This window comes from Salmo trutta, unplaced genomic scaffold (assembly GCF_901001165.1).
Source record: "Salmo trutta unplaced genomic scaffold, fSalTru1.1, whole genome shotgun sequence".
Taxonomy (NCBI): Eukaryota; Metazoa; Chordata; class Actinopteri; order Salmoniformes; family Salmonidae; genus Salmo; species Salmo trutta.
In genome coordinates this window covers 480,475-502,206 of record NW_021823073.1, presented here as the reverse complement: position 1 = coordinate 502,206, position 21,732 = coordinate 480,475, and the positions used below count along the sequence as shown (strand labels likewise).

Genomic DNA, 21,732 nt, shown 5'->3' with positions numbered 1-21,732 from the left:
TTAACCTTTTTATTTAACAAGACAAGTCAGTTAAGAAGAAATTGTTATTTACAATGAGGGCCTACCGGTGAACAGTGAACTGCCTTGTTCAGGGGCAGAACAGATGTTTTTATCTTGTCAGCTCAGGGATTTGATCCAGCAACATTTTGGTTACTGGCCCAATGCTCTAACCACTAGGCCGCCCCAACATGAACCTTTAACAATTTGAAAAGGGAAATGTCCCTTTAGTAATAAATAAGTCAATGCGATGTTAAGACAAAGGGGCATCATGCTCAACAAGAACACTTTGTTTTATTCTCATGTCATTTTCCCAACTGAATCACATACAAACATGAACCATCAAATGACTGGCTAAGTGTCAGATCCTCAACCAGATATGAAATACTGTAGAAGCCTAGCAAAGCATCAACGAATGTACCTTTTCACATGGAAAGTAGCAGACGATGGACAGACACATTTCATCTGTGAATTGACAGTATTTTGTAAAAAGAGAAAGTCCTCTTTTAACAGTTTATATTGATGAATTAAACATGAATGTTTTGTAAGGTAAAAATGTCAGACAACTACAAACACAGTCACAACACTACAGCAACAAAGTCATCCTCCGTCTCTCAACACATGGAGGAGATATCATCCATGCCAGGAAGATTATCCCCAATCATCTGCCGTAGTCACAGCACTTGGCCAATGTCTCAGAAGAACAGGTTGTAACTTCTGTCAACCACAAGCGCTAGCAGTAAAAACACACGTAACCAGCTGGATTTGAACCTCGGGTCTCTTGTGTCCCTCCAGACTGTGTTAGCCTGTTAGGCATTAGCTAAGCTCGGGGAGCTAACACAAGTCTTCAGGTCTTAGTCAAGGATAGTTCACCTCATCACCACCTCCTTTATGTAACAGAGACCGCCCTGTCTGTCTGACCCGGGATTCGATCCCACTTCTACAATGACACTTCACGCTCCGGCCTGGTCCCAGATCTGCAAGACAGTACATACAGATCTGGGACCAGGCTAACTCCTCTCTACTAACACATCTGGGACCAGGCTAACTCCTCTCTACTAACAGATCTGGGATCAGGCTAACTCCTCTACTTCCTGGGGCAGAAGGCAGCCAGACGTTGCTTCTTGATGGGGAGGATGTGGATCTCCTGTGAGCTGACCTTCTTCAGTTTGATGGCCTGTCTGTTCCTGGGGAGGTTAGGGTCTTTCTGCTCCACCACATGGTGTCCTCTGGGTAGAGGCAGAGCACCGTAACACTGATGTAACAGCGCCCCCGTGTGGCCGGAGGAGTCGTGTTGTTTAATAGACAGGCTCTTACTGGACAGCCCTGAGAGAGACTTGATCTTCCCACAGAAGATGGCGGTGGTGGGGATCGCGTCTTTGACCGCCACGATGACTTTGGCTGTTTGAGAGGTGTGAAAGATCTCAAAGTTCGAGCTACCGCTGCTGCTACTGCTCTTGGGCTCGCTGCTGGGTCTGTTACCGCTCCCGCCTCCATCCACCACCGCCCACTGCCGCCGTCTACTGAATTCTACATGGGTTACACCGTTCAACAGGTTAGGGCGGTGGTGGAGCTTCTGAGTGCACTCCGCAGGCTTTAAGACCTCCAGAGAAACAGATGTAGTGCCCTCGGGTGAAGGGAGCCAAGCTGTAGTAGTGCCCTCGGAAGAAGTGTGCCAGTCCCGCGATGAAGGACGCTCTTTTCTTTTCTGTTTACTAGCTACTGACAGGTCAAGGACAGTGTCATCGTGTTGTTGAAATGTCATTTCCTGCTTTGGTTGGATTATGGGAGGGGCTTTCACTGATAGGTCAAGCACCTCCCCCTCGGGGACCATGGCAACAGAGGACAGAGAGGCCATGGAAGATGGAGGGTAAAGAGTCATAATGTTACCGTGTGGTGGAGGACTGACGATCTCCTCATAGTTAGTCTGTGTGCTTTTAGTCACCATACAGGCTGGTTTAGAGGGGTCAGAGTATCCTTTGGACTCCTGGCTCTGTGGGATGGGGATAGGGAGAGGGATGGGTAGAGGCACAGGGAGAGGAACAATGACAGGGTAGGGGACCAGGAGGGTGGCAGGGGGTACCAGGGGGGCTAGCGGGGAGCTGTAGGGGTAGGAGAGGGGTGGAGGTTGGGGTTGGGATGGGGGGAACGAGGCTGAAGCAAAGGGGACAGTTGGGGTTGATCCCGCTGGGTGACAGGAAGAGGAGGTGGGGTTGGTCTGAGCAGAAAACAGGTCCTGTATGAGGGCAGCGAATGCTGGGTTCTGGAGTATGGCATGAATACCTAAGAGAGAGAATGGTTGTATTACTACAATTGAAGGGATTACACACCAGTAGTAGACAGCTGAATTACTATATACCATTACAATTACCTGGGTCCTGGGCTGGAGGTCCAGGTAGTTTCTGATCCAGGGCTGGAGGCTGGCAGAAGGCCAATGAAGCCATGGAAGAGGTCTGAGGCTGGGTGTGAAACAGCAGATTGTTCTGGAGGAAGGACAGGGAAGGGCAGGGGGGAGTCTGCTGGAGCATCGCTCCCATGGTGTTCAGATGCTGGAACACATGCTGCTCCAGGACCAGAGGCAGGGAGAGGCCAGGGCCTTGGGAGAGGGAGCCCAGAGAGAGAGGCCCCTGGTGGGTCAGGAGGTACGGAGGGATCCCCTGGGGAGCGGTTCCTCCAGCCATCTGTTGGAGGGGGTGGATGGGCAGCATCACAGGACTGTCCCCCAGACAGAGAGGCTGAAGCACGGTGGCAGCCACCTTGAGAGCCACGCCTTCTGGAGCCTCGGCGCTGGGACTGACCATGGTGGGGGACGCTGGGATAGTTACCATATGTGAAAGGGTTGGTTTCTGATTAGCCTGGCCAGGAGAGCTGATGCTTGAGGCCTCGCTTGTAATCAGCTGGTTGACAGTGTTCTCTACCTTTCTGACCCCCTCTCCACCACCTCTTCCTCCTCCACTACTTCCCCCATTCTGAGGAAGGTCAGCTACATGCTCTGAGCAAAGATCCTCCATCTTCTTTTTCCTGAAAACATCCACTGGAGTCTTAGCTTAGGACAGGAGGGCCATGGTTACTGTTTAGCAGTGTCAGGCTGGCATCTAACCTGACGGGGAAAAAGAAAAAAGGCTTGTTTTAATGAAAAATGAAGTGGAGAAATATTGGTCATTAGTCAGAACTAGAACTGGCAAGTTAACAAAGTAAAGTAACAGAAAATAACAAGCTTCAGTGTTTATTCAGTGTTGATGTGGATGAAAGCAGAGTAGAGTTGGAGCTTCATGTCCCAGTTCCTCCTGCTATGATTTAATGAAAGACCCTGAGGACAAACTGTTGGACTTGACTTGGTTCAACTCAAAATGAACACTAAATCACTTCTAAATCCTCTTGTCTTTTCCAAATCCCCCAGTATTACCCTTGAACCTGCTAGTGATGTCTGTGTCCCAAATAGCACCCTATTCTCTATCTAGTGTATTACATTTGACATGAGCCCTATGGGCCCTGGTCAAAAGTAGTGCACTATAAACCTAAATACAATAACTACCATTGCCAGCACCAGTACATTTATTGCATACTTGTTTCCCTAGTAGGCATAGATTAAGCTGGAATGTAATTTCATAAGGGTCATGTTGAGCCTGGTTTAATTGAGTTAGATTGGACAGAAGGTGGCTTTACAGAGACCTAGGAGGTAGAGAACCTGTAATAAACCTTGTCATAATAATGAAGAGACAGTAGAAATACTCTGTGTGTGATAGCTGAAGCACTGACACAAGCTCACAGCTGATGTAACACTTATTTTAACAGCAGAAGAAAGAACACATTAAATCTGTTATTTTGTTCTCCAGCATATCGACCAAATACAGGAAACAGGATATTTCTATAATGAGGCCTTGAAGTGACCATAAAACTAGACTGGATCAATATGAACAACAGTCCACCATTGTCGTGTTTTAAACCAGAGTTAAAACTAGACTGGATCAATATGAACAACAGTCCACCATTGTTGTGTTTTAAACCAGAGTTAAAACTAGACTGGATCAATAAGAACAACAGTCCACCATTGTCGTGTTTTAAACCAAAGTTAAAACTAGACTGGATCAATATGAACAACAGTCCACCATTGTCATGTTTTAAACCAAGGTTAAAACTAGACTGGATCAATATGAACAACAGTCCACCATTGTCGTGTTTTAAACCAAGGTTAAAACTAGACTGGATCAATGTGAACAACAGTCCACCATTGTCATGTTTTAAACCAAGGTTAAAACTAGACTGGATCAATATGAACAACAGTCCACCATTGTCGTGTTTTAAACCAAGGTTAAAACTAGACTGGATCAATGTGAACAACAGTCCACCATTGTCGTGTTTTAAACCAGAGTTCTGGAAAACCTTCACAGAGCAATTTAGATCAGTATGATTCCCGATTAGGTCTAAATATGACCAGAAACAGAACTACTCCTTGCCTCTCACCAGTCCTCCCAGCTTCTCTCCTATCTATTAGATTTAGTTGTTTTGTGGTGGAAGCCAGTGGCTTTAGGGTAACTCCAGCACATTGCTTTGACAGAAATGGAGTTGGCAAGACAGCGCAGACAGATCTGAGACCAGGCTATTGTCCGGTTGGATCAGGCTGGAAATTCCTATTCCTATCAGCTAGCTGTATCAGGCTGGATATTCCTATTCCTATCAGATCAGGCTGGATATTCCTCCTCCACTCAGTTAGTTCAGGCTGGATATTCTCCCTCCACTCAATCAGATCAGGCTGGATATTCCCCCTCCACTCAGTCAGATCAGGCTGGATATTCCTCTTCCTGTCAGATAGTTGGATCAGGCTGGATATTCCTCTTCCTGTCAGCTAGTTGTATCAGGCTGGATATTCCTCCTCCTCCACTCAGTTAGATCAGGCTGGATATTCCACCTAGACTTAGTTAGATCAGGCTGGATATTCCTACTCCACTCAGCTAGTTGGATCAGGCTGGATATTCCTCCTCCACTCAGTTAGTTGGATCAGGCTGGATATTCCTCCTCCACTCAGATCAGGCTGGATATTCCCCCTCCACTCAGTTAGATCAGGCGGGATATTCCTCCTCCACTCAGTTAGATCAGGCTGGATATTCCTCCTCCACTCAGTTAGATCAGGCTGGATATTCCTCCTCCACTCAGTTAGTTGGATCAGGCTGGATATTCCTCCTCCACTCAGTTAGTTGGATCAGGCTGGATATTCCTCCTGCACTTAGTTAGATCAGGCAGGATATTCCCCCTGCACTTAGTTAGATCAGGCTGGATATTCCTCCCCCACTCAGCTAGTTAGATCAGGCTGGATATTCCTCCCCCACTCAGCTAGTTAGATCAGGCTGGATATTCCTCCCCCACTCAGCTAGTTAGATCAGGCTGGATATTCATCCTCCACTCAGTTAGATCAGGCTGGATATTCCCCCTCCACTCAGTTAGATCAGGCTGGATATTCCTCCTCCACTCAGTTAGATCAGGCTGGATATTCCCCCTCCACTCAGTTAGATCAGGCTGGATATTCCTCCTCTACTCAGTTAGATCAGGCTGGATATTCCTCCTCCACTCAGTTAGATCAGGCTGGATATTCCTCCTCCACTCAGTTAGTTGGATCAGGCTGGATATTCCTCCTCCACTCAGTTAGTTAGTTCAGGCTGGATATTCCTCCTGCACTTAGTTAGGTCAGGCTGGATATTCCCCCTGCACTTAGTTAGATCAGGCTGGATATTCCTCCCCCACTCAGCTAGTTAGATCAGGCTGGATATTCCTCCCCCACTCAGCTAGTTAGATCAGGCTGGATATTCCTCCCCCACTCAGCTAGTTAGATCAGGCTGGATATTCATCCTCCACTCAGTTAGATCAGGCTGGATATTCCCCCTCCACTCAGTTAGATCAGGCTGGATATTCCTCCTCCACTCAGTTAGATCAGGCTGGATATTCCCCCTCCACTCAGTTAGATCAGGCTGGATATTCCTCCTCTACTCAGTTAGATCAGGCTGGATATTCCTCCTCCACTCAGTTAGATCAGGCTGGATATTCCTCCTCCACTCAGTTAGATCAGGCCGGATATTCCCCCTCCACTCAGTTAGATCAGGCTGGATATTCCTCCTCCACTCAGTTAGATCAGGCTGGATATTCCTCCTCCACTCAGTTAGATCGGGCTGGATATTCCTCTTCCTGTCAGATAATTGGACCAGGCTGGATATTCACACTTCCCTCAGTTAGATCAGGCTGGATATTCCCCCTCCCCTCAGATAGATCCGGCTGGATATTCCCCCTCCACTCAGTTAGATCAGACTGGATATTCCCTCTCCCCTCAGTTAGATCCGGCTGGATATTCCCCCTCCCCTCAGATAGATCAGGCTGGATATTCCTCCACTCAGTTAGATCAGGCTGGATATTCCTCCTCCACTCAGTTAGATCAGGCTGGATATTCCCCCTCCACTCAGTTAGATCAGGCTGGATATTCCTCCTCCACTCAGTTAGATCAGGCTGGATATTCCTCCTCCACTCAGTTAGATCAGGCTGGATATTCCTCCTCCACTCAGTTAGATCAGGCTGGATATTCCTCCTCCACTCAGTTAGATCAGGCAGGATATTCCCCCTCCACTCAGTTAGATCAGGCTGGATATTCCTCCTCTACTCAGTTAGTTCAGGCTGGATATTCCCCCTCCACTCAGTTAGTTCAGGCTGGATATTCCTCCTCCACTCAGAGAGTTGTTTATGTGTAGGCCAAATAAATAAGATACTTGTGTACTGAGAGGGAAGACCCAGCTATCTACAGTATATTCCCACGGAGACTGTCTCTTCCGGTCATATTAGTGTGGAATACAATACTTTACTTTCACGTTGACAGAAACTCTGTCAAATAGATAGGCACATCTGAACCTTAGGGGCAGGTTTCCAGGACATTGAAGCCTAGGTTACTCATGGACAGAGAACACGTTCCATAGAAAACATCCAATCTCCTACAATATTAAAATGAAAGTGAAAAGAAAGCTAAAGAAAGGCTCCGTTTGGTTTGGGGGAGAAAGACAAGGTTCGGGGAGGGTTAAATCAAATCCTGGTGATATCCTGTTAAAGTCCTTGAACATGTCCTTTATAGTCTTATGTCTCTCTTATCAGGTCACCCTGATACCGACACGAGGAGAGAGAAAACACATAAACCCTTCTCAAAACATCACAGATATGAAGATGCCCATCCAAACACCAGATACAGAATCTCCCCCACATTACCAGGATCTAGAATGTGAATAGAGGACGGCTCTCCTCTGCTTGGCTCTCTCCTCCTCCCCAGCAGTCGGTCGGGGACTGAGTTGAAAAGGTTAAGCCGGGGGTAATAGGCCATATGTAGCTGTTTAGAGGGAAGCTTTTCATTTGTGAGGCTTCAGGGTCCTGTGGTGAATAGTGTTTGGAAAAACCTTAATGCCAAAGGAGGTCTGTTCCAACTCCCTGACCCTAATACACTGCTTAAGGTTGTGTGCCAAATGACACCCTATTCCCTATGTAGTGCACTACTTTTGACCAGGGCCCATAGGGCTCTAGTTTAAACATAGTACACTACATAGGCCAGGGAATAGGGTGCCATTTTGGGACACAGATTAGATCTCCTGCTTTTCTGCTGATAACTGGTCTGGACAAAATGGTTCCTCTGCATTAACCCACTAATGTAATAAAATAAAGGACATTTGGAAGGGTAAATGAATAATAATGTCTACAGAGATAGCCGTCAGATTCAGGATCATACACGAGTTCCTGTGTCTGAGAGTCTTGTTGTCATTTCTTTTTCTTCAGTTGACCTGAACACGTCAAGGCTTAGTCAGGAATAGATTTTATTGAGTGTAAATATTCTGAATAAGTTCTGTCAAAATAGTCTGTTCAAGCCTGACTAAAACGCTGGAGATTTTTACAACTGTAAGATGCATTTCATTTTACGAAAGCCACGTTTTTACAAATCTGTCTTCAATTGAAACGTCATTCTGTTGACTTACACTCCCTGGGACTCATCTGGGGCTGTGATAGAAATGAGGTCATCAATAATCAAGAGTATACATTTAAGCACTTGTTTAAAATCTGGTGGAAAACAAACACATGCTCTTAAAACTACCAGCATTGTACACACACACACACACACACACACAACACACACACACACACACACACACACACACACACACACACACACACACACACACACACACACACACACACACACACACACACACACACACACACATACACACACACACACACAATCTCACACGCACGCACACACACACACACAATCTCACACGCACGCACACACACACACACACACACACACACACACACACACACAATCTCACACACACACGCACGCACACAATCACACACACGCACGCACACACATACACACACACTGCCTGACTAAACTCCACTTTATTGGTCTGAAATCTATTAAACGCCCTGCCAAGAACTCTGAAATAAATCTTCAATAAAAAGTAAGTCTTATAAATTAAAATCCCAGCATTGGAAGCGCTACAAGGTTAGCCAACGACCAGCCAGCCGGCTTCAAGAAGGTGATTTATCCTCCAGAGAAGAAGAAACAGCAGTAAAGTCAAATAAAAGTTTAACATTTCCAAACGCACCCAAAACTCCTGCCTGGAATAATGACTTGTTGTACATGTATTTATGTCAGTTCTAGAACACAACCATGCGCATGGACACACACAAACACACACACACACACACACACACACACACACACACACACACACACACACACACACACACACACACACACACACACACACACACACACACACACACACACACACACCAGTCAAAGAAGCAGCAGTGCAGGGGAGGCACCGTATCTCACAGCTTGGAGCCAATTACTGTCAGATCAGACGAAGGCTTCAGAAAGGGATCCAGACTACTACTACAGGACGTATGAACTCTACCACTGGGCAGCGCCTGGCTGGGCCTGGGATGAAGCGTTGGACTGAATTTATGGTCAGATTCCTGACGGACAGAGAGTCCAGTCAGGGTAGCGTTTTAACAACAGTCATGTGAGGGGGGTGTGTGTGTGTGTGTGTGTGTGTGTGTGTGTGTGTGTGTGTGTGTGTGTGTGTGTGTGTGTGTGTGTGTGTGTGTGTGTGTGTGTGTGTGTGTGTGTGTGTGTGTGTGTGTGTGTGTGTGTGTGTCAGTAGAGGCTGCTGAGGGGAGGACGGCTCATAATAATGGTTGGAATGGAGCGAATGGAATGACATCAAACACCTGGAAACCATGGAAACCATGTGTTTGATGTATTTGATACCATTCCACTGATTCCGACCAGCAATTACCATGAGCTCGTCCTCCCCAATTAAGGTGCCACCAGCCTCCTGTGGTGTGTGTGTGTTTGAAGAAGACCCACCACACAAAACTGTATCACTCCGCCAACGACCAGATTACCTTCAGGTGAATCATTGTCTCACGTGGAAAATTTACAAACACTCTACAGCCACCTGGTTTCTATAGAACCCTCTATAGCTACCTGGTCTCTATAGAACCCTCTACAGCCACCTGGTCTATATAGAACCCTCTACAGCCACCTGGCCTATATAGAACCCTCTATAGCTACCTGGTCTCTATAGAACCCTCTACAGCCACCTGGTCTATATAGAACCCTCTACAGCCACCTGGCCTATATAGAACCCTCTATAGCCACCTGGTCTATAAATAACCCCCTATAGCCACCTGGTCTATATAGAACCCTCTATAGTCACCTGGTCTATATAGAACCCTCTACAGCCACCTGGTCTATAAATAACCCCCTATAGCCACCTGGTCTATATAGAACCCTCTATAGTGACCTGGTCTATATAGAACCCTCTATAGCTACCTGGTCTATAAATAACCCTCTATAGCCACCTGGTCTATATAGAACCCTCTATAGTCACCTGGTCTATAAATAACCCCCTATAGCCACCTGGTCTCTAAAGAACCCCCTACAGCCACCTGGTCTCTAAAGAACACTCTATAGCCACCTGGTCTGTAAATAACCCCCTATAGCCACCTGGTCTATATAGAACCCTCTACAGCACCTGGTCTATATAGAACCCTCTACAGCCACCTGGTCTATATAGAACCCTCTATAGCCACCTGGTCTATAAATAACCCTCTACAGCCACCTGGTCTATATAGAACCCTCTATAGCCACCTGGTCTATAAATAACCCTCTACAGCCACCTGGTCTATAAATAACCCTCTATAGCCACCTGGTCTATAAATAACCCCCTACAGCCACCTGGTCTATAAATAACCCCCTATAGCCACCTGGTCTATAAATAACCCCCTATAGCCACCTGGTCTATAAATAACCCTCTATAGCCACCTGGTCTATAAATAACCCCCTATAGCCACCTGGTCTATAAATAACCCCCTATACCTTAAATATGAAAAGTCTGATAATACCTATTAATACCTTTCACCAACCCCACCATCATCACCACCACCACCACCATCATCATCACCATCATCACCACCATCATCATCACCACCCCCACCATCATCACCACCCCCACCATCATCATCATCACCACCACCACCATCATCACCACCCCCACCATCATCATCATCACCACCACCACCATCATCATCACCATCATCACCACCACCACCATCATCATCATCATCACCACCCCCACCATCATCACCACCATCATCATCACCACCATCACCACCATCATCACCATCATCATCATCACCACCATCATCATCATCACCACCACCACCATCATCACCATCATCATCATCACCACCACCACCATCATCATCACCGTTATCATCACCGTTATCACCACCATCATCATCATCATCATCACTACCACCACCATCATCACCACCACCATCATCATCACCACCACCACCATCAGCTCCACCACCACCATCACAACCACCATCATCACCACTATCACCACCATCACCACCATTACCATCAACACCACCACCATCACCACCACCATCACAACCATCACCATTACCCCCATCACCACCACCATCACAACCACCACCATCACCCCCACCATCACCACCACCACCATCATCACCACAACCACCACCATCACTATCCCCACCACAATTACCACCACCATCATCACCACAATTACCACTACCATCACCACAACCACCACCGCCATCCCCACCACTACCATACTGATAGACTGGAACAGATTACATGGCTACAAGCACATCGCCCTGAATAGGAGGAGACAGGCGCAGAAAAACATCAGGCCCAACAGACTGTAAACACTGATGTCATGGCTAGCTCGAACTCTAACTGTGTCTGTGTTTTGGTAATGATCATTTAGGACCTGACTGAATGCAACATCTGTAAACACTTTAAAGGGGCTGTGAACGCTACATCCATTGTTTGATTTATGATATATAGACATTGATTCTTGAAGAATATAACTTATATAGTTCAACTGTCTAACTCCATCAGAACCTAAAATATAAGCTTGTTTGTTTGTAAACAATGTAATTGTAAACAAACACTGGCATGGATGGGTGCCATGTTTTAAACCTTAAAACGATCATGTTGATATCATACAGTAGATGGTCCTTGTATCCATAACTGTCTATGAATTTGAGAGGGGTTACATTTCTCCAGCCCCATCCCCTCAGCTGTTTACTGAATCAGTGGCAGAGTGATTGCTTTGTTATTGTTTGAACTGCAGATTCTCCCTTTAATTCTACACTCAATCTTCATTGGTTGTCACACTGATAAGGTAAAAATCTGTCTTTCTGCCCCTGAGCAAGGAAGTTAACCCACTGTTCCCCGCCACCAAAGTCGTGGATGTTGATTAAGGCAGCCCTCCGCACCTCTCTGATTCAGAGGGGTTGGGTTCAATGCAGAAGACACGTTTCAGTTGAATGCATTCCGTTGTACAACTGACTAGGTATCCCCTTTTCCCTTTCCCTGACTGGTATTGGGAGATATTGGAGGAGATATTTTTGGAGGAGAGAGACTGTCTTTGAGTTGCTGTGCTTCCTGAGCCCCAATCTACTGTTGTCATGGCAACACACTTCGGTGGCACAGTGAAGCAGCAGCAATCCTGGCAGCCATTTTGTAGGCTACTTGGATGGTTCATCTGTGTTGGGGGAACAGTGATTGGTTTCTTTCCCAGTGCCCTTTCTCTAGGTTACTATTGTCTGATGTTGGCTGAGGTCTGATCTATATCTCCCATACCACACAACACCACAACATAACAGCACAACCTCACCACAACATAACAGCACAACCTCACAGCACCACAACATAACAGCACAACCTCACCACAACATAACAGCACAACCTCACAGCACCACAACATAACAGCACAACCTCACAGCACCACAACATAACAGCACAACCTCACAGCGCCACAGCACCACAACATAACAGCACAACCTCACCACAACATAACAGCACAACAGCACAACCTCACAGCACCACAACATAACAGCACAACATCACGGCACATCACAGCACCACAACACCACAGACAGCATCACAACATAACACAACACCACAGCACCACAACACCACAGATAGCATCACAACATAACACAACACCAGAGCACCACAACACCCCAGACAGCATCAAAACATAACACAACACCACAGCACCTCAAGACCACAGACAGCATCACAACAGAACACAACACCACAAGACCACAGACAGCATCACAACAGAACACAAGACCACAGACAGCATCACAACAGCATCACAACACAACACCATGTAATTTGGAGATCTACTATAGGCCTCGGGCAGGGGCCCGAATTACATTCAGCTGTCGGACGATTTTTCCTTGAGCGGATAGTTGGGGAGCAGGAACATAGTTGTAAATAATTTGTATTGTGAACTGACTGCAAGAACCCCAAACAGATATATTACTTGACAAAAACAGAATAATTTCAAACCTTGATATCATCACATATCTCACTTCTGCCTGGGAATACTTGGGAACAGATTTCCTAAATTAAAATCATTCCAAGTTGATTTCCTGGTAAGTTTACAGTATTTTATGTGGAGAAATTAAAATAATATAGAAAAAAAAATCTAGAAAACTTATAGGGGCCAAATAAAATCACTGGGCAGCCTATTAGGGAACCCTAGGCTAGATTGTCTAAATCTGAGGACAGACAGAGTATGTGTGAAAACAACACACAACGCGGACTAAGTCATCTCTCAGAGAGAACAACTAAATAAAAGAGAAAATATAAGGCATATAAGAGAGAGAGGAAGACTTCATGCCCTCATGGAGGGGGAAGTGGTTCACATAATCAGAGACTTAAAAACGTCAATTACAAAATGGCATGTCTTCAACCCCAAACCTCAGAAAGCCTGTCGTTTCTCCAGTTTAATGGTACCCATGTGGGAGGCTGTTGCAACCATAAGGAAAGGGATAAAATAGGCTTCCTAGATAGTGTCCCAAATGGCACCCTATTCCCTATTTAGTGCACTACTTTTGACTAGGGCCCATTGGGCTCTGGTGAAAAGAAGTGCACTGCACTATATCGGGAATAGGGTTCCATTTGAGACGTACCCCTAAATACGTTTTCTACATGAGTTTGAAGCAAAGCTGGCACAGAGGGAGAGACAAGGCTGTAATTGATGAGGAATGTAATCTTATAGCAGAACCAATCATTACGATCATTACGATGGGTTTGGAGAGCAGTGCCTTGAGTTCACTCAGTTTATGCCCATCATATGAGAATCCAATAATGCTTTGTGTATGTTTAGTACTGACGTTCATAGCACCAAGGCTATGAACGTCAGCCCTGGGGAGAGCCCTCACTTTCCCCCAGGGCTCTCCAAACATATAGTGTGGGACTCTAAACCCAGATGAAGCCTAGTCCTGGACACACATGCCCAATGGAGATAGTCATTAGTTTAGTTGGTTAGTGTGTCATTGTTTTAGAATAGATGAGGCTTCGCTCTGGCAGGCTGTTATTTGTATGTAGACGATGCTCTGATGGCTGTGTGTTTATAAAGGCATTAAGTGTGTTCTTGGTCTGGGCTGGGAGTTTATTCACGCTGTAGTACGTCATTGTTAACTGGATCCTTCGCTAAGTCCCGCCCCAGAATGTTGGGTAACCAATTGCAGTGCTCCAATGGACAGCAACTATCGTCGAGTCCAACACCTTGGACAAGCTCACGTAAATCTCATGAAAGCCAGTGAGGACTATGGCAAAAAACCAAGAGTTTTCTTCGAAAACGAAATGTTTAAATGGCTAAATAATTGCCCAGTGCACCAGGAGTACTTGCTACTGTGAGTCCTGAAATGCAGAGACTGTTGATGGACAGTTTCCCATCTTTATTTTCTTTCCAGAACACTTGAACGTACCAACTCTCAGAACTCTCAGGTGGTTCTGCTATTTCTCTCAGAACCATCTTCTTGACCCTAACCAGTCAGGCTTCAAGTCGGGTCACTCAACCGAGACTTCTCTCTTTTGTGTCACGGAGGCTCTCCGCTCTGCCAAAGCAGATGACTCTCTCTCATCTGTTCCTCATCCTCCTAGATCTATCGGCCCTTGACACTGTGAACCATCAGATCCTCCTCTCCACCCTCTCAGGGCTGGGCGTCTCAGGCTCTGCACACTCTTGGATTGCATCCTACCTGGCAAGCCGCTCCTACCAGGTGACGTGGAGAGGATATGTGCCTGCACCACGTGCTCTCACTACTGGTGTCCCCCAGGGCTTGGTTCTAGGCCCTCTCCTCTTCTCTCTATACATCAAGTCACTCGGCTTCATCATATCCTCATATGGTCTCTCCTAACATTGCTATGCGGATGACACTGAACTACTTTTCTCCTTCGCCCCTTCTGACACCCAGGTGGCGACATGCATCTCTGCGTGTCTGGCAAATATCTCAGCTTGGATGTCAGCCCACCACCTCAAGCTCAATCTCAACAAGACAGAGCTGCTCTTCCTCCCGGGAAAGGCCTGCCCGCTCCAAGACCTCCCCATCCCAGTTGACAACTCAATGGTGTTCCCATCACAGAGTGCAAAGAACCTTGGCGTGACCCTGGACAACACCCTGTCGTTCTCTGCAAACATCAAAGCAGTGACTCGCTCCTGCAGGTTCATGCTCTACAACATCCGTAGAGTACGACCCTACCTTACACAGGAAGCAGCGCCAGTCCTAATCCAGGCACTCGTCATCTCCTGTCTGGGCTACTGCAACTTGCTGTTGGCTGGGCTTGTGCCATCAAACCCCTACAACTTATCTAGAACGCTGCAGCCCGCCTGATGTTCACCCTTCACTGGCTTCCACACACTTCACTGGCTTCCTCACACTTCACTGGCTTCCTCACCCTTCACTGGCTTCTTCCCACTTCACTGGCTTCCACACACTTCACTGGCTTCCATACACTTCACTGGCTTCCACACACTTCACTGGCTTCCTCACACTTCACTGGCTTCCTCACACTTCACTGGCTTCCTCACACTTCACTGGCATCCACACACTTCACTGGCTTCCTCACACTTCACTGGCTTCCTCACACTTCACTGGCTTCCACACACTTCACTGGCTTCCTCACACTTCACTGGCTTCCACACACTTCACTGGCATCCACACACTTCACTGGCTTCCTCACACTTCACTGGCTTCCTCACACTTCACTGGCTTCCACACACTTCACTGGCTTCCTCACACTTCACTGGCTTCCACACACTTCACTGGCTTCCACACGCTTCACTGGCTTCCACACACTTCACTGGCTTCCTCACACTTCACTGGCATCCACACACTTCACTGGCTTCCTCACACTTCACTGGCTTCCTCACACTTCACTGGCTTCCTCACACTTCACTGGCTTCCACACGCTTCACTGGCTTCCTCACACTTCACTGGCTTCCTCACACTTCACTGGCTTCCTCACACTTCACTGGCTTCCACACGCTTCACTGGCTTCCACACACTTCACTGGCTTCCAGTTGAAGCTCGCATCCACTACAAGAACATGGTACTTGTCAATGGAGCAGCAAGAGAAACTGTCCCTCCCTACCTTCAGCCTATGCTCATGTTTCCTTTGTAGTGTGCTTTCATCCTGTGTCCTATGTAGTGTGCTTTCATCCTGTTTCCTATGTAGTGTGCTTTCATCCTGTTTCCTATGTAGTGTGCTTTCAGCCTGTTTCCTATGTAGTGTGATTTCAGCCTGTTTCCTTTGTAGTGTGATTTCATCCTGTTTCCTATGTAGTGTGATTTCAGCCTGTTTCCTATGTAGTGTGATTTCATCCTGTTTCCTATGTAGTGTGCTTTCATCCTGTTTCCTATGTAGTGTGATTTCAGCCTGTTTCCTATGTAGTGTGATTTCAGCCTGTTTCCTATGTAGTGTGATTTCAGCCTGTTTCCTATGTAGTGTGCTTTCAGCCTGTTTCCTATGTAGTGTGATTTCATCCTGTTTCCTATGTAGTGTGATTTCATCCTGTTTCCTATGTAGTGTGATTTCATCCTGTTTCCTATGTAGTGTGATTTCAGCCTGTTTCCTATGTAGTGTGATTTCATCCTGTTTCCTATGTAGTGTGATTTCATCCTGTTTCCTATGTAGTGTGCTGCTTTCCACTAGTTTATAACAACAGTATAACTAGGGGCTGATGTTCTTCCTGGTCAGGTCACGTGGTCAGGAGAAATCAGGGGTCCAAGTAATGACCTCATAGTTTAAAGGTATAATTTGTAAGATGTGCCTTTAAGATGTGCTTCTGTAAGAAAATAGGTAGGGACAGGCTGTGGAATCACATAATGTGCCTTTCATGCCACTGCTGGGGCATGGCCTTGACCAGCTAGCACAGCCAGCATACCCACTGGCGAACAACAGTGTCTGTCTGTCTGTCTGTCTGTCTGTCTGTCTGTCTGTCTGTCTGTCTGTCTGTCTGTGTGTGTGTGTGTGTGTGTGTGTGTGTGTGTAGTAATGTCTTCCACAGTTCTCTCTCTCCACTTTAACTCCCCAAAGAGGAAAGCTCCTCCCTTCTCCGTTTTCACAAAACAAAACACAGTTGAGGTGCCCAGAATACTGATATATGTGTGTGCAACATACTTTTACTCTCTCTAAACATCTGCATATAATAGAAGAGTATTTCAAACTAGAATGGAGAGGCCACTACATGGGATAGACCTGATATTTTACATTTTAGTCATTTAGCAGGCACTCTTATCCAGAGCAACTTACAGTAGTGAATACATACATTTCATTTCATGCATTTTATTTTTATTTTGTACTGGCCCCCCATGGGAATAAAACCCACAACCCTGGCATTGCACACACCATGCTCTACCAACAGAGCCACATGGCAGAGGAGATACACATGATATATTATATATGGCAGAGGAGATAGACCTGATATATTATATATGGCAGAGGAGATAGACCTGATATATTATATATGGCAGAGGAGATAGACCTGATATATTATATATGGCAGAGGAGATAGACCTGATATATTATATATGGCAGAGGAGATAGACCTGATATATTATATATGGCAGAGGAGATAGACCTGATATATTATATATGGCAGAGGAGATAGACCTGATATATTATATATGGCAGAGGAGATAGATCTGATATATTATATATGGCAGAGGAGATAGACCTGATATATTATATATGGCAGAGGAGATAGACCTGATATATTATATATGGCAGAGGAGATAGACCTGATATATTATATATGGCAGAGGAGATAGACCTGATATATTATATATGGCAGAGGAGATAGACCTGATATATTATATACGGCAGAGGAGATAGATCTGATATATTATATATGGCAGAGGAGATAGACCTGATATATTATATATGGCAGAGGAGATAGATCTGATATATTATATATGGCAGAGGAGATAGACCTGATATATTATATATGGCAGAGGAGATAGACCTGATATATTATATATGGCAGAGGAGATAGATCTGATATATTATATATGGCAGAGGAGATAGACCTGATATATTATATATGGCAGAGGAGATAGACCTGATATATTCTAGTTTCAAAACACATCAAACATACTTCAGTATGCTGTCAGAAGTATTATATTATCTCTGTACCAACTTCTTATCAATACCTCTAGCAGTCTGCCACAGATTATCTCTGTACCAACTTCTTATCAATACCTCGAGCAGTCTGCCACAGCTCATCTCTGTACCAACTTCTTAGCAATACCTCTAGCAGTCTGCCACAGCTCATCTCTGTACCAACTTCTTATCAATACCTCTAGCTGTCTGCCACAGATTATCTCTGTACCAACTTCTTATCAATACCTCTAGCAGTCTGCCACAGCTCATCTCTGTACCAACTTCTTATCAATACCTCTAGCAGTCTGCCACAGATTATCTCTGTACCAACTTCTTATCAATATCTCTAGCAGTCTGCCACAGATTATCTCTGTACCAACTTCTTATCAATACCTCTAGCAGTCTGCCACAGATTATCTCTGTACAAATTTCTTATCAATACCTCTAGCAGTCTGCAACAGATTATCTCTGTACCAACTTCTTATCAATACCTCTAGCAGTCTGCCACAGATCACATTTGCCATAGGTGGATTAGGCTATTTTATTTACAGTCCCAATCTACCTCTAGTCTCATCTCGGTATCTCTGTTGCTGAGCGACTGAGCAGTAGGTGGGTTTGATCCTGGAGTCTTTAACGACTGAGCTATATTGTAGTTTAGCCTGTAGCTTTAGCCAACAGGACAATAGGTTATTGTAATTAGACAATGGTATGGATGACAATATAATGTGTGTGTCACCTGGGTTGTCCGGTAATGTATAATTACTGTGATCCGTCTAATCGTTTCCAAGGGGTCCCCAGAGGCCTCTAGGGTTCCACAGTACCACAGCTGTTTGGACATACTGCTGGACCAAATCCCCACAGGGACAGGTGGGGGCACTAAACAGTTATCTTTAGTTACAAAGGCCTACATTTAATTATTTAGAGACTTTCATTTCTTCAGATATGTTTACATATGTCATATTACTAAATATAGACATCAGGATATGCAAATCATAACTGTCTGAATCTAAAAAAACGACATTTACTAGTATGCTACCAGTGTTATAAAAATCATTTGTGGGAGCATTGGTCAAGTCTACCCAATAAATAACATGAATGTACGTTTCTTAATGACGCGTTGGCATTTTCCTCCCAAATAAAGACAGAATTGTTAGGCTATTTTCCACTTAATGTAGACTGTATGTATGTCTATGACTTTGTCTCCACATGTGTGTATATGGTATTACCGTGTAATGATGAGACCCGTTATTTCTGTATAGGCTACAGTCTATGTGACGACCCCAAAAAAGCCCCATAATAATTTGTCCATCCAATTGCATGGCAGGAAAGCTGGCCTTATATAAACGATCGCGTGCAGAACAATGCAATCACGTCGGAATGACTAGGTGTCATTAATTAGGTTTCATATATGGCTCATTCCATCATTTTCTGCTCCTCCAAATACGAGATGGCCTATCACTGCCATTCAGCCATGCAATTTCGGCCTCTCGCCCTTTAGAAACCATACAGTCGACCGACCATCATTTCAAGGTAAATTAGAACAAAGATAGATTCAATTACCATACAAGAAGAGCCCGTGTTGATGCTATGCCCGATGTTAAATCGTCAGTGTCCCGACGCTACAACGTAGAGACCGTAGCCAGCCCCCCAAACCCTGTTTCTTCCCTGGAGAGAGGCGGTAGTCCTGTGACAGCGAGGCTGCGCGCGCGCAGACGGTGTCCTCGGTTTTCTCCCGTACGTAGTATTTTGACAGGAGAGAGCTGTCCTCACCCTGCGAGCAAAGCGTTATTTTTATAGTCTGTGAAGCATAGGCTACAGTACAGTAGGTTTATAAGGAACGCTGTCAAACAGATGTAACTACAAAATATATTCATTTAGAAACAATAATGCCTATGACAGAAACAAAACTGAATTTCCATGGCAAAGCATAGGCAATATCTATTCTATTTTATAGACAATTAATCAAAATTATTACATTTATTTTATGGTAAGCATAATTGGTGTGAATCTTTATTGAATGAAATGAAATGTATGCATTCACTACTGTAAGTCGCTCTGGATAAGAGCGTCTGCTAAATGACTAAAATGTAAAAATGTATTGTTGACATTCTTGTCAAGTGATGGCCTTGTAGCTGTCCTGGGTCAAAGACATTGAAATGTCTTTCTGGGTTTAATAGGTTGTTATTTACTCTGGATGCCTGACTGGGCTCACCCAACCTTGGCCCATTAACATTCCAACAATCATGAGTAAATGCATCATTTCCACAATAACCATTGGCTTTACTAAGTTATTATCAACATCTGATAAGTGTTTCCCAGATTTATTAAGACAAGAATGTGTGAGGGGAAAGCAGGTCCCCTTTTCTCTTTTTGTTATTCAAAACCACATCTTTCAGGAAAATAGTTGTAGTATTCTGTGAAGGTTTAAGGCATGACGACCCTAGAGTTTATTTACCCTCTTCTGACTGGTTTAAATTTGGACAATGACTTCAGTTTGATTGTTGTCACTTTCCTCAAGTAAGACATCAGCGGTGATGGGGGGGAGTTGTTAGATTCTTACCCCAAAGAATGGAACACAGGACACAGGACACAGGACACAGGAGACAGGACACAGGACACAGGACACAGGACACAGGAGACAGGACACAGGACACAGGACACAGGACACAGGACACAACAGCTCAGTGAACTGTTTGAAGGCTCAGCTCCATGGGTGATTAAATGGGGAGAATTGAGAATTGATTTTCCCCAACTGGGGGTTAGAAGGGGTAGTGGTGGTGTTGGTGGTGGGTAGGGGCCTCAGCTCAGGATTGTTGGCTGGTCATCTGGGTGCATCCTGGGGGTTAGAAGTGGTAGTGGTGGTGTTGGTGGTGGGTAGGGGCCTCAGCCCAGGATTGTTGGCTGGTCATCTGGGTGCATCCTGGGGGTTAGAAGTGGTAGTGGTGGTGTTGGTGGTGGGTAGGGGCCTCAGCCCAGGATTGTTGGCTGGTCATCTGGGTGCATCCTGGGGGTTAGAAGTTGAGTTGTGAGGAGGTCACAGTGGTGGGTCAGTCTTTAAAGGCCCACTATGGAACAATAGACATTTCAGAGCCCAGGTTAGGGGTGAGGAGACAGACAGACCAGGCTAGGGGTGAGGAGACAGACAGGCCAGGCTAGGGGTGAGGAGACAGACAGATCAGGCTAGGGGTGAGGAGACAGACAGGCCAGGCTAGGGGTGAGGAGACAGACAGATCAGGCTAGGGGTGAGGAGACAGACAGGCCAGGCTAGGGGTGAGGAGACAGACAGATCAGGCTAGGGGTGAGGAGACAGACAGGCCAGGCTAGGGGTGAGGAGACAGACAGATCAGGCTAGGGGTGAGGAGACAGACAGGCCAGGCTAGGGGTGAGGAGACAGACAGATCAGGCTAGGGGTGAGGAGACAGACAGGCCAGGCTAGGGGTGAGGAGACAGACAGATCAGGCTAGGGGTGAGGAGACAGACAGGCCAGGCTAGGGGTGAGGAGACAGACAGGCCAGGCTAGGGGTGAGGAGACAGACAGATCAGGCTAGGGGTGAGGAGACAGACAGGCCAGGCTAGGGGTGAGGAGACAGACAGATCAGGCTAGGGGTGAGGAGACAGACAGGCCAGGCTAGAGGTAAGGCGACAGATAGGCCAGGCTAGGGGTGAGGAGACAGACAGGCAGTGTGACATCAACCACCATC

At 45.9% G+C, this 21,732-nt stretch overlaps 2 protein-coding genes across 2 annotated transcripts in view; one reads left to right on the top strand and one right to left on the bottom strand.

The window, feature by feature from the left end:
* The window catches only part of LOC115188729 (Nance-Horan syndrome protein-like), a 190,480-nt gene that overhangs the window by 103,301 nt on the left and 65,447 nt on the right, over nt 1-21,732 (top strand).
* LOC115188727 (retinoic acid-induced protein 2) lies at nt 251-19,890 on the bottom strand. Its single transcript, XM_029747489.1, has 3 exons — nt 19,592-19,890; nt 2,369-3,097; nt 251-2,280 (listed from the first exon to the last, which is right to left on the bottom strand). The coding sequence occupies exons 2-3, from the start codon at nt 3,006-3,008 to the stop codon at nt 1,085-1,087; spliced, it is 1,836 nt and encodes a 611-aa protein (XP_029603349.1). The 5' UTR covers nt 3,009-3,097; nt 19,592-19,890; the 3' UTR covers nt 251-1,084.

Excerpts from the sequence above, each read along its gene's own strand:
- LOC115188727 (XM_029747489.1), bottom strand. The coding sequence starts at position 3,008 with ATGGAGGATCTTTGCTCAGAGCATGTAGCTGACCTTCCTCAGAATGGG. Across the intron at positions 2,281-2,368 it reads ACCTCCAGCCCAGGACCCAG|GTATTCATGCCATACTCCAG; the intron begins GTAATTGTAATG and ends TCTCTCTCTTAG.